Raw genomic sequence first — 12,112 nt, 5'->3', positions numbered from 1 at the left:
TAGAGATTCGAATTTAAACTTTTATTAAATACTTGACCGACTAAAATGGAATATGTAAAAGATCTGTTAAAATCAAAAGTTTTTCTACAAGCATGCATAGAAATTTCATTCAATGAGATTCTAGACAATATATTGCTGAGGCGGTACGGGGCGGTACTTTGAAAAAGTGTCTGCAATATATTGTCAGCTCGATTTGCAATATTCCAACAATAAAGTGGGACATTTAGAGAGGAATAATTCCTTTTTATAATGTTTGCTTCGTACATTACGGCCCGCAAAACATAGGAATTATTCTCGCCAATATATTGTGTAGTCTAAGCAGGCCTTTATCCATGATTTTAAAGACTACCAGATGTAGAAATTCGTACCTCTCTTTCTTTGGCAGATAATTGATATTCCAATGATTTGATCAGTTCAACATCTGCTTCATTAGATCCACCAGTTGAAATCTAGAAAAAAACAAATGTCAAAATTTTTGCTAAAATGAAGCCATTCCAAAACCAAGAGAAACTATGAAACTACTGGGTAGAAAGAAAATCATAACAAAATTAACAGGTCATTTACCAAATTTGGTTCATTAGATTAAAAGCTATATGCTGAACTAAAAAAAACCGTTCTTTGAAATTCTTAAAAACTGTCAAAAATCTTTATAGAATTTAAGTTAGAATTTGAGTTAGACGAGAAAAGCGTTTTTTCAACATTCCCATTTCATTTCACTGACTTTTTCTATTTTAGATTGGCTTCTAGGCTATTTTCTTGACCTTTATTGGAATACCTTTAAGCTTTTGATCCCGATTTTAATGTTTTTCACTGAAGATTGCCATCCCGGATGGCATAAAACTTTGAGTATGAAATTAACTAATTGTTTTCCTTTCTCAAATGAGTTTAATCATTAATTTGTGGTTTCAAAATCGTCAGAGAATTCCCATTTAGTCTCAAATATTATGACCAGGATTGAAGAACAGAAACTTACATTCAGTTGATTATTTTCACTCGTCATTTGTGTTTTCAGTGAATCAGAATATTTTTCAGCTGACAAAATGTTCTAAAGAGATGAAAATTCATAAATTCATAACCAGTTGAAAGTGAATCGTCGATAATATAGGATATATACAGTGTGTCCTAAAACAAGGGAACAAATTTCGATATAAATCAAAATCCTCAAAACTCATTATCTAAACTGGGCTTAGAATAATTGAAAAACGAATGCAAACCGTTGTTCAGTCAATAGATATTCAATTCCCAAGATGATTGAATAGGTTTTGGAGATTGAAATATTAAGTATACAACTCATAAAATTCGATTTGAATTATGAGGGTTTTACTTTATATAATAAATGTATTAACAGCACTTATAATAGCAAACTTAAGGTGGAAAGGCTAAAAATTCTCTTTCGAGAGGCATGAAATAACACGAATTCGGTCAATATTGTATTTTTCCTCGAACTGAATTTGGCGTAGTTTCTGTTTGGATTTCTGAAATTTATTCTTTTCCAATAAAGTTCTAACCAACAATAATCTCTTACAATCAAGGAAAATATTTCAAATCATTCTTACTTGGTTTGCGCGCTCCAAGTCCATTTCGAGCATGTTGATTTCTGATACCCTATTGAGAGAAAAAAAATTGTGAAAAATTTGACTTTGAAAAAGTTGTTAATCACCTCTTTGCGATTGTAAAGTTGATTGATGTTAAAGTCCATCCACTACAGCTACCCATGTGGCCCCCAAAACGGCGATCAAATTTGAAATTTCTCTCAAATCTAGAGGAAAAGAGATTTTACAAAAATTTTTGCTGCATGAAAACCTTTAACATCTCTACTTTATTTCCTGGAAGTTCTTTTTCAAAATTTTCAATTTCAACAATATTTTTCAATCGCTTAAAGATAGGTAGCTTTTTTCTAATGGCCCCCAAAACGGAGGTTTGAAATTTTAGCGATTTCTCGAGATATCTTTGAGATATGAATACAAAATTTTGACCATTGTTTTGAAATATTATTTAGAGGGTTTTGGGCATAAATTTATTTGATAAAATTTTTACAGTATACCCCTGGTTGTCAAAATGCAGGTTTGGGGCCCCCAAAACGGAGGTGGTGTAGTTTAAAATCAAAATTATTAAGCCCAGTGGTAATAGGGGGGAAAACTATGAACATATTTTGTGTTTTCCCTTAAATTTACGACCCAATGGATGTAAAATTTTTGATTTTTTATGAATATTTTCAAGATTTTCGATATTGCAAAGTCCAAACTGAAAAATTAGAAATTTTCAAAATGACAATTTTGATTTTTAACAACGTCTCTTAATTAAGTTTTTGAAAACAAATCTCTTTTGAAAATAGTTCCATTCATGTATGGAATAAGCTGCTGTGAAAATTTTAGAAAAAAAAGCATAACTGAAACTTAAATATTAAGCTAAGTTTTTAAAGATATTTTTCTCCTATATTTTGCAAAAAAAAATGACAGAATTTGTTTGCGTTCGTTTTTTGCTGATTCAGCTGGATTCAGCGAAAAATTTTATATATAATGTTAATTTTTTGTTATAAACTATTAACTCAAGGTGATAGGAATAGAATTCCAAGATTTTTTGCTTTTTCTCATATTTAGAATTTTCGGTTTTGTCAATGCTGATTCTAGGGCTCCAAAATACTGGTCGACCTTCAAGATGCTATATCTTTTACCCAGCCTCTAAAGTCACAGATGTATTTGCATTTTCTGAACGGCATTAGGTGTAGAAAGTTTCCTATACCCCGTTTTCATAACTTATTTTCAATATCCAAGGAGCTAGAGTAAGTTATATGCAATTTTTATCTAACTTTGGTGTTAAAGTATTTCCTTTAGACGCAAATATGTTATTTTGAATCTGTCTCAAATCATCAAAACATGCTCATTTTTTAGTATAACCATCATTCTTTCAAAATAAACAAAAATCGTTTAATTCTGATAAATCTACAAGTCAGAATCTTCATTTTAATGAAAACCTCCGTTTTGGGGGCCGTCTCCGTTTTGGGGCCCATATACTGTATCATCCTGTATAATGTTTTCCACTTGCACCGCGCACTGCGATTGCACATTTTCGAGCAAAGCTTCCACGCTATTGGTCAAAAGAAAAAAAGAAGCAATTCCATTGGCGCGATCTTACGTATCGGTTGAGAAAAGTTAAAACATATTTAACTTTTTTTTCGAGCGCGCGCTACATTTTTATGACGTAATCTTTTTTCAAAGCAAAAAGGATTGAAGCCAGAAGTTGCAATCGCAGCGCGCGCAAGTGGAGACAGGCCACAATGACTCCATGTTTTTCTTTCTTTGATTGGATGTGAAATTATGGAAACCCATGCAACTTTTAGTTACCCCAAATTTTGGGTAACTCTTGAACAGAAATTTCAAACAAGATACACATCCCCTATATCAAAATCAATTCTGGGGATGCGCGCAGACTAACAATTTCATTTTTCTCAGTAAAAAATGAATAAGCTCTCAAACACTACCTTCCCATAACCTCATCTTCATGTTTACTCTTCAAATCGAAGATTTCTTGTCGTGATTTATCGAGTTCTAAATAAAAAGTCAGAAATATCATGACACATTGTTTTTTTCTCGAATTGATAGAATAAAGAAACAGACTCAAAAAATATTGAGAATTATCAGTTGTCGATTTTATTTCAGCGATTTTCCAATATGTTTTTAGTAAACATTTTCCAGTATTATATTTACAGTAAAACTAATGGGCAACTTTAATGATGATCTCTTTTAACTTTACCAGCAAAGGTTTCAAAACGAGTATGGCAGAGGTTGCTTTTATATTCTCTTGATAACTATTTTTCATTTCCACTTTGGGACTATATGGAAGAAATCAAACCTTCTGTTAGGTATTTGATTCGTGCCTCAGAGTCACCAAGTTTCTTTGCAACATTCAATTTTGAATCAAGAAGTTGTCTGGAAAAAAGAAAAATATTGGAATTGCTAATCAAGATTTCATTAAATGTTTCGAAAAAGGAATGCTGGCTTTGAGAAGTTTAAAAACAGGCACATTTTTTATTAAATCAAGTATAATATTCTATCTCAACTATACCCAGCTGGCACACAACGTTTTTTCGACGTTTATATAACGCTCACAACGTCCATATAACGTTAGGCGGACGTTGAAACAACGTTGTGTGCCAGCTGGGTATGGATCTATGGAATGTCAGGGTAAAGCTGAAGTCAACCAAATTAGAAAACTGGTATATTGTTATTATAAAAATCTCCATCAATAGGTTAAAATATTTGTAAAAAAAAGGGTGGTATCTTTAAAATAAACTCACTGTTCTCTGTCTTCGAATTCTTGCTTTAAAATCTTTTCTTTTTCAGTCAGCATTTCCTACAAAAAACATAATGATAACACATGAACTTTTATTACTGTTGTGTGAAGAAGGGGATGCGAATTTACGACTAAAAATATCAGCTTGGCTAAAAATATTAACACAAACAGATAAAATTCAAAATATATATTATAATTGTTCTATAAAGTAAGTGTACTGTAGTAGAGTTTGTTTTCTAGTTTTTTTGCTAAATTTGTAATAGAACTCTTTAGAATTTGTAAAGGGCAGTGGATAATTTGCATATTATTGATATAAGGTATATTATAACATCGATTAAAAAAAAACATAAATTTTGTAAATCTTTTATATTTAATTTTGCTAACCTTCAGCTTAATTTCCATCTTCTCTTCGTATTCCTTGATCTTTTCTTTCATTTTATTGAGTGTGACCTCTGTAAGAAAGTAAAAACGATTTTTAGCATAGCTTGATTGGCTACCTCTTTGCTTGATACTCAGCAATTAAGCGACTAATCAACATGTAAAGCAATTCAGGAAGAAGGAGTAGCAACCTTCAATACCGTTGGGCAGATAACCATCAAAAGGCTCCCCCTTTGGGTCCTCTCTACTGCGGTTGCAGACTTACTTTCTTACTTACCTGGCCATGGTCATTGCAATACAAAGATTAGTGAAAAACTAGGTCTTGTTTTATTAACAAGAAAGTTGCCAAAATAATTAAAACTGGGAATACCTTGATTCTTAACTTCAGCAAACTCATTATGATATTCATCTAAGGTTTCACGGAGCTTCTGATTTTCCAATTCCAAATCCTACAGAAACATAAAAAATAAACTGGTTCAAAAAATGAAATTCTTTTTAAGGAAAATTTAAATTTCTACTTGAAAGTATACTTTATTCGACTAGGAATGGCACTATAATCACATGTTTGCCAAAATGAAATAAAAAGGATCTTCACCACAAAATTAAACAATGTAAAATGATTTTGAGTTATCAAACCTTGGTCTTTTCAAGTTGCTTTTGGATGACATCTGCTTTTTTCAAGGCTGGGACAGGATCTTTAAAAAAAAGATAAATATCAATGCTGTCATTCTTTGAAAATTAGCCGGTTATTTTGTTTGGTGTGGCCGGCAGTGTAGTTACAGTAGCCAGCGAATTGCCTAATGACAAAAGTTGGAAAAAGTACGAGAAACTTTTGCGGGCTAATTTCTTGTTAAAGTCTCCACTTAGGCCAAATTCCTTTCTAATAATAGAATACATAGGTTGCAAAATTATATCAATGCAGCCAAAACATGTGATTACTCGAAAAAGATCACGTGATTTTAATCCCATGTTACTTGCTTTACAATACAGCTGATAACTTTATTAGTGTCAATAAATTCGAACCAATCAGAAATAAAGTAACAAGCAATTTCGAGTAAAGGTGATTTGTCTTCAGACTTTAATTTTGCAACTTGTGTATTCACCCAAATGTTAATGGCAAACCATTGGCAAATGAAGACTGCTGCGCAAAAAAAAATTAGTCCTTCATTGCTCAATGTTGTCATTCTTGAACTTTTGAATATCAGTTTATTTGTGTAGATGACAGTTGGTTTTTGATATCTTAGAAATTAAAGCATTAAAATATTTTTATGATAAGTATTGAAGTTTGTGAATAAACAAACAAAAGGATTTTACCAGGAATTTCCAATATGTTTCTATAGAGATGCAAAAACGAAGATTCAGCAGCTTTGCTTCGTTTATTCAAAGAGTCAATCTAAAAAAAGACAATGTATTGGGCATCAAACTAAATTCTGTTCACAAGAGGTGTGCAGTCTTTTTTCTTTTATCTATAACTTTTCAAGGAGCTCTTCAATATCAATAAATTTCTTAATAATAATAGCTCTAAGTTTTGACTTAATTTGAAAATTACCAGAAATTTCAAACATACTTTGAAATAAATTGCTAAAGGAAAGGTCCTTGACAAAGCTAAGAGTAGCACCATCTAATTTTGGAACCCTTATCATTTTAATCAAAAACTTACTTCCTTCTGGAAAGCTTTGATTACAGGGCTGCATTTACTTCGAATATCCTGTATAATAAATTTCATGAAAACAGTCACCACGATTTTGGCAACAACAATGTAACAACAAGCAAGATATATTAATGAGAGTATAATTGACAAGATAAAAAGCATCCCTATAGAACTTTTGCAATATTTTTGGACAACTAACTGAATATACTCAATATATATATATACAATATTTTTTCCCAAGAAAACATTGTCTTAAAAAAGCTTAAAATGATTCAAATGTATAATTTTCATACATCTTCTGTATTTTTACGCCATTCTTTGGTCAATTCAATAAGTATCTTCTTTCCTTTTTCTGCTTCATCTTGTCTCTGCGCTGTTTCTGTTGCAGTTTGATCGAGACTTTTCTAAAAATGAAATAATAAATCCAAATTTGAAATTTTAAGAATATGGTAACTCATGACATTTGATGAAAAAAAATATCTGTTACTATAACAGCTTATTTATAAACAGCCCTCTGGAAATCTTACTAGGCAACCCCCTGGAAACATTCAATAACATCTGTTTGGAAATTTTTTGCGTTATTTTTAGGCAAATTTTTCAAAAAGTTTTTAAGAAAGTACACTTTAGATTTTTAGTTGCTACTCACATATAATTATAAAGTGTCATAGTGTTAACCCTTTCAGTCCCGGAGTTTTCACAGCTACTTTCCCAGAGCCATAAAATGAGTTTTTGAATGCGTTTACTTATGCTTCAATATCTCTGGAATCACTAAACCTAGGCCTCTTAAGTTTTCACCCTTTTCACCCTTTTTCACCTAAAGTATGAGGATCATTTTGATAGAAAAAATTTTGCAAAATGATTCATCAGCGTGTCACGTGACCAGAGAAAGGCAAAAAAAATTTGAAAGCAGCAATTTTTTGCCATTAATGATAATTTTTTTTATGAAAAAATGGTTTAAACCCATTCATTCTTCTGATAAATGTTTAGCACAACAGTATTTCTACTAACTGAAAAAAGAATTGTTTGATTAGCCCTCATAGAAAAATCTCATTTTCGGTCTTACAGATTTAGTTTGCAAAAATATTTGCAAATACTTTTGTATATAAACAAAAAATTTTATTCGAATAAGCTTTTTTTACGCGGTCTTTTGCACACAACGCGCTATCTTATCTTCTTTGAAAGCTACTTAAAAACACCTCTTTATTTCCCGCCAAAACGTTACAATTTGAAAAAGAAGTCAGGGACAGCAGCGCGGTCCTCTGGCAGTTATATACATCAAAATGCCAAAAACATTTTGTTCAACCACCTTCACTTCAAGATAGGTCACCATAGAATGAACTTCCTTTTATAGGATGAACCATATTCATGTGGCTTTCAGCCTTGCACTCTATCACAGAGCCTATTTGAGATATTTTACTAACTAGCCTAGAGAAAAACTTTAAACCTTTATTATTTGAATGCATGCCTTTTTAATACTCAAATATAAAAAAATTAAAAAATTTTAACTTGGTCATTAGCCAAAAAAGTCATTAAAATTGATTAGCCTCTGTGATGGAGTGCAAGGCTGAAAGCCACATGAATATGGTTCATCCTATAAAAGGAAGTTCATTCTATGGTGGCCTATCTTGAAGTGAAGGTGGTTGAGCAAAATGTTTTTGGCATATTGATGTAACTGTCTGGGAAAAAAAAGAAGGGTATAAAGGGACCGCAGTGCAGTCCCCTGGGACTGAAGTTAATGTATTAACTGCTTATAATCCCCCCTGGTAGAAACAGGTTGAAATGCAGTTTTTTTAAGTTTGCAAAAAAGTAGATCATTCCCTCAATAGATATTTTGGCGAATGCAACAGTCTTTTTATTAACCAAAAAATTTGTTATTCAATAGGCTGTCGCCGCGTTCTCCAAAACAACTATGATGGAACCCACAATAATCAAAACAAATCAATATATATACTTTTTAATAGACCTTTTTTCAAAGAGGCCACACTGTTGAATAATTATGTAGTCCAGCAGAAAAACAGTGACAGTTAGGAAAATTTGGCGAGTTCCTGTACGCGGCCGCAATCAAAAAAATGATAACAACACTCATTAAAATAAGGCGTTCGTGTCTTTTCTCACTTTTTTTAGCCTAGACGATGTAGCAAACAAAGTAAGTATAAGCACACTGTGCTTTTAATTGGCTGAAATTTTTTTTTGCGTCGGAAAAACTTTTTCAAACTTTCAGCAATGATTGACCAAACTATTATAATGTAATGAAAATTATCCAGCATTATCATCTTCATTGAAGCACTCGAGGTTTACTGAAGTTAAGCACATAAGATATTCACAAACGCCTTATTTTAGCAACCGTAGTACAGTGGTAGAGCATCCGGCTACGGTTCGCAAGGTTGTGGTTTCAACCCCCAGCCGGGTCATACCAAAGATTCCCAAAATGGTACTTGATGCCTCTCTACTTGATGCTCAGCAACTAAGATAAGGATCAAGGGTAAGTGGAGAAATCCAGGGAGAAAGAGTGGCGCCGTCCCCCACTTTCGGGTAGATAGCTATCGAAAGAGGAGCCTTCGGGTCGCCTCCGACTGCGGTCGCAGACTTACTTACTTATTCTTATAATTATTGATATTTACTGAAACACCATTCTTTGTGTGCTGAGGTGGAGCTCGTGACGTAACTCGCGCGGCAACTAACTTGCCTTCTGTTGGAAGATCATATTGGGCGTTTTGACATTACCACCCATTGAAGCAGCGGGCACCTCTGTCTTTCCGCAACTCTTTCCACCATTTTAGATGGTCTTAACAATAGATCCAAAAGGACACCATAATCTTGGAAGATGATTTGTTTTGGTCTCCGGCTTTGGGAAGTAGCAATGTTTTTGGTTGTTTTCGATGGGAAATGGTAAGAAACTTAAGTTTACAAGTGTCATTTAGTTTTTGCTGGTTTATAGAATGGTAGGATCCTGGATGGTTTCCCTAACTGAATGATACACCCATGCATAATTATTACAATATGCATGAAACAGTAATTATGCATTGCTGTATCTTTTTTTATTTGTACGGCTGGACTACATAATTAAACAGGGTTGCCTCTTTGAAAATGGGATAAACTTTGCGTATTTCGCAGATTTGGGTGTCATCCAGTTAGTCACACTAGCGCCCCGCCAAAATGCATATCAAAGATTAATGCTGCGAAAGCGCTATATCGTTTTCTTGATTCTCAAGCAAAAAAATGCGCCGCAAAACTTCTAAAGTAAAGGGATTCATGAAAAAATAACCCGGCGCTTTTTAATGAAATTGACATTTTCAAAAACTTTGAGAAATTGCCTAAAATTTGAGCCATAGATGAAAACATTTGAGCCAAGACAACCTTGAAAACTAATTTGAAGATCAACTTCCCAAGAAAAAGATCTACGGGGGAGACGGAACCCACCTAGATCCGTGCACCGCCGGATAGGCTATCTCCCGGAAATTTTGCCGGACCTCAAACAATGACCCATTTACATGTGCGGAATTGTTTTTACTTTAGCGTATAAACAAGGCCTTAAAATCGAAGCGCTGTCTCAGGAATTGAATGACAAATTTTGGTTGGTTGATTTTGGTTGGTTGATTTTGGCTGCTGCACGTTTTATTTTGTTTCCAACTTTCAAGTTTTAATTAATATTGTCTTGCAAACTTGATTCAGGTAACTCTCATCCTTGTTGTTGAAATGCATCCTGTAGATGACTGGTGTTTTTTTTTTTGAAAGCTTAATTTCATAGTGTGACTAACTGTCATCCAAGAAAATCCGCGAAATTAAGCCCTGATGGAAATTTGGAAGGGCCTCATCCGCAAAATATTTCTAAACCAAACTCAAAATATTGCAAACTTGCATCAAAGAGGCGCAGATAATGTGTATTTCAACAACCAACATATGTACATTATTTGACTGTAAAAGTCACAAAATCATGAAAATATTGCCACCCAATAGTCCAGGCGTAGTTAATCGATATAATCGATAATCTTGACACTTGAGCAATCGATAAATAATCTATAAGTAATCGCTGGATTAGATATCGATTAACCGATAGAATCGATAGGTAAATCAGACCTTCAAAAAATCTTGAGTATCGATCAGCGATTGATTATTTCCAAGCTATCGATTACCTATCGATCACATATCGACTACATACAACCTATTGATTACTTATCACTCATGTATTGATTGTTAACAATCGTTGATTACTTACTTATCGTTCGTGCATTGATTACTTATCAATTATTTACTTATCTTCGCTCACGTATCGTTATCGATTATATATCGATCGTGATTGACTATTGACTACATTACCGGCCCTTTTTACGCCGGCCCTTATTCCACCAACGAGCCCAAAAATAACGCTAATAAGGTCCGGCGTAAAAAGGGCCAAGATAAGGTATCTAATGAAGTAAAGAAAATTTCTGGAATTCGCCAAATCTCATACCGATCGTATTACTTTGATCGTATTGCTTTCGAATTAATAATGCTCCTCCAAAAAGGCAAACCATTCAATAACGCCCCTTCTTTAAATAAAACGGTAATTTTAATATTTTTTTTACTTTTTTTTGTTCAGCCTTTCAGAGGGTTTGAGAATGCTCCAGCCGAAATAGACCTTTTTTCAAAGAGGCCACCCTGTTGAATAATTATGTAGTCCAGCAGAAAAACAATGATAAAACATGCATAATTATTACAATATGCATGATACAGTAATTATGCATGGCTTTATCATTGTTTTTATGGCTGGACTACATAATTATTCAACAGGATGTCCTCTTTGAAAAAAGGTCTATTTACTGTATGCTTATAAAAAAAATGAGTGTAGTAGCTTTTATTCTAGGCCCTATGCTACCAGCGGATTGGATTCAATTCAAAAGTACATTCCAATCAAGATCAGAGAAAAACGTTGCTTTTAATTTCGCGAAAATGACAAAAATTTGAGAAATCGAGAAATTTAATCTCGCGAAGGCGAAAGTTAATCCAATTAAAGTATACCACTCCCTAAAATCTGATAAATAATTGATCACGAATCGATAGTTGATTGATTAACTATTTGATCGATGATTAATCAAGTGATCGATAGCCGATCGATTTTTAATCGATACTTAATTTAATCGAAGTATAATCGATCTATAATCGATAAACAATCGATGACAAAATTGATCGATAAATAATAGAGCTTTGAAAAAATCTTGAGTATCGATTACCTAACGATTCTATCGGTTAATCGATATCTAATCCATCGATTACTTATCGATTATTTATCGATTACTCAAGATTATTGATTATATCGATTAACTACGCCTGGAATAGTCAATAGTGCCAACCGCGAAATTAAGTCCCGGCCCCAACCGCGAAATTTAATCCCAGCGCAAATTTATTCCATTAAAGTATATAATCAAATCAAATTATTTGAGATTGTAAAATCATACGATGTAACCTTTCCCTCTTTGAAAGAATACGAAGAAAATTAAGAAAATTCCTACCTGTAGGGAAGGCAAATTGAATTCAATCCAACATTTCAAGACCGACCTCAAATTCGCCATCTTTTTTCGTGTTTTTGTTTTTCTAGACTAGCCTTGCGCTCTCTTTATCACTCTGATTTCAACTGAGGGCGTGAAAAAGGGGTATCTAGGCATGCGGCGGAAGAAAATGGTGGCCGCCCCCTCAGGAGGAGTCGAACGGGGGAATTGTCCTGACTGTTCCAAAAATAAATTCTTGTAACCTATCCCTAATGGGCTTAATTTGGCGAGCAGCAAAAATCCTAAATTTCACTTATAAGAAAAA

At 33.4% G+C, this 12,112-nt stretch overlaps 1 protein-coding gene across 1 annotated transcript in view; it reads right to left on the bottom strand.

Annotated features, from left to right (window-relative positions):
- LOC136801125 (protein CASP-like) overlaps positions 1-11,905 on the bottom strand; it is a 47,959-nt gene extending 36,054 nt beyond the window's left edge. Inside the window, exons 1-13 of the mRNA XM_067057747.1 lie at positions 11,812-11,905; positions 6,616-6,726; positions 6,332-6,379; positions 5,986-6,064; positions 5,308-5,366; positions 5,042-5,120; positions 4,678-4,745; positions 4,298-4,353; positions 3,853-3,929; positions 3,482-3,548; positions 1,557-1,605; positions 974-1,045; positions 369-449 (exon numbers count right to left, since the gene is read on the bottom strand). Of these exons, the coding sequence (XP_066913848.1) occupies positions 369-449; positions 974-1,045; positions 1,557-1,605; positions 3,482-3,548; positions 3,853-3,929; positions 4,298-4,353; positions 4,678-4,745; positions 5,042-5,120; positions 5,308-5,366; positions 5,986-6,064; positions 6,332-6,379; positions 6,616-6,726; positions 11,812-11,871 (906 nt within the window). The 5' untranslated portion in view covers positions 11,872-11,905. The remainder of the gene's footprint in view (positions 1-368; positions 450-973; positions 1,046-1,556; positions 1,606-3,481; positions 3,549-3,852; positions 3,930-4,297; positions 4,354-4,677; positions 4,746-5,041; positions 5,121-5,307; positions 5,367-5,985; positions 6,065-6,331; positions 6,380-6,615; positions 6,727-11,811) is intronic.
- Positions 11,906-12,112: the final 207 nt, after the last annotated feature.

This window comes from Clytia hemisphaerica, unplaced genomic scaffold, assembly GCF_902728285.1.
Source record: "Clytia hemisphaerica strain Z4C2 unplaced genomic scaffold, Clytia hemisphaerica genome assembly, whole genome shotgun sequence".
Classification (NCBI taxonomy): Eukaryota; Metazoa; Cnidaria; class Hydrozoa; order Leptothecata; family Clytiidae; genus Clytia; species Clytia hemisphaerica.
The sequence above is the reverse complement of the archived record's forward strand: the minus strand, read 5'-3'. Positions and strand labels throughout refer to the sequence as shown.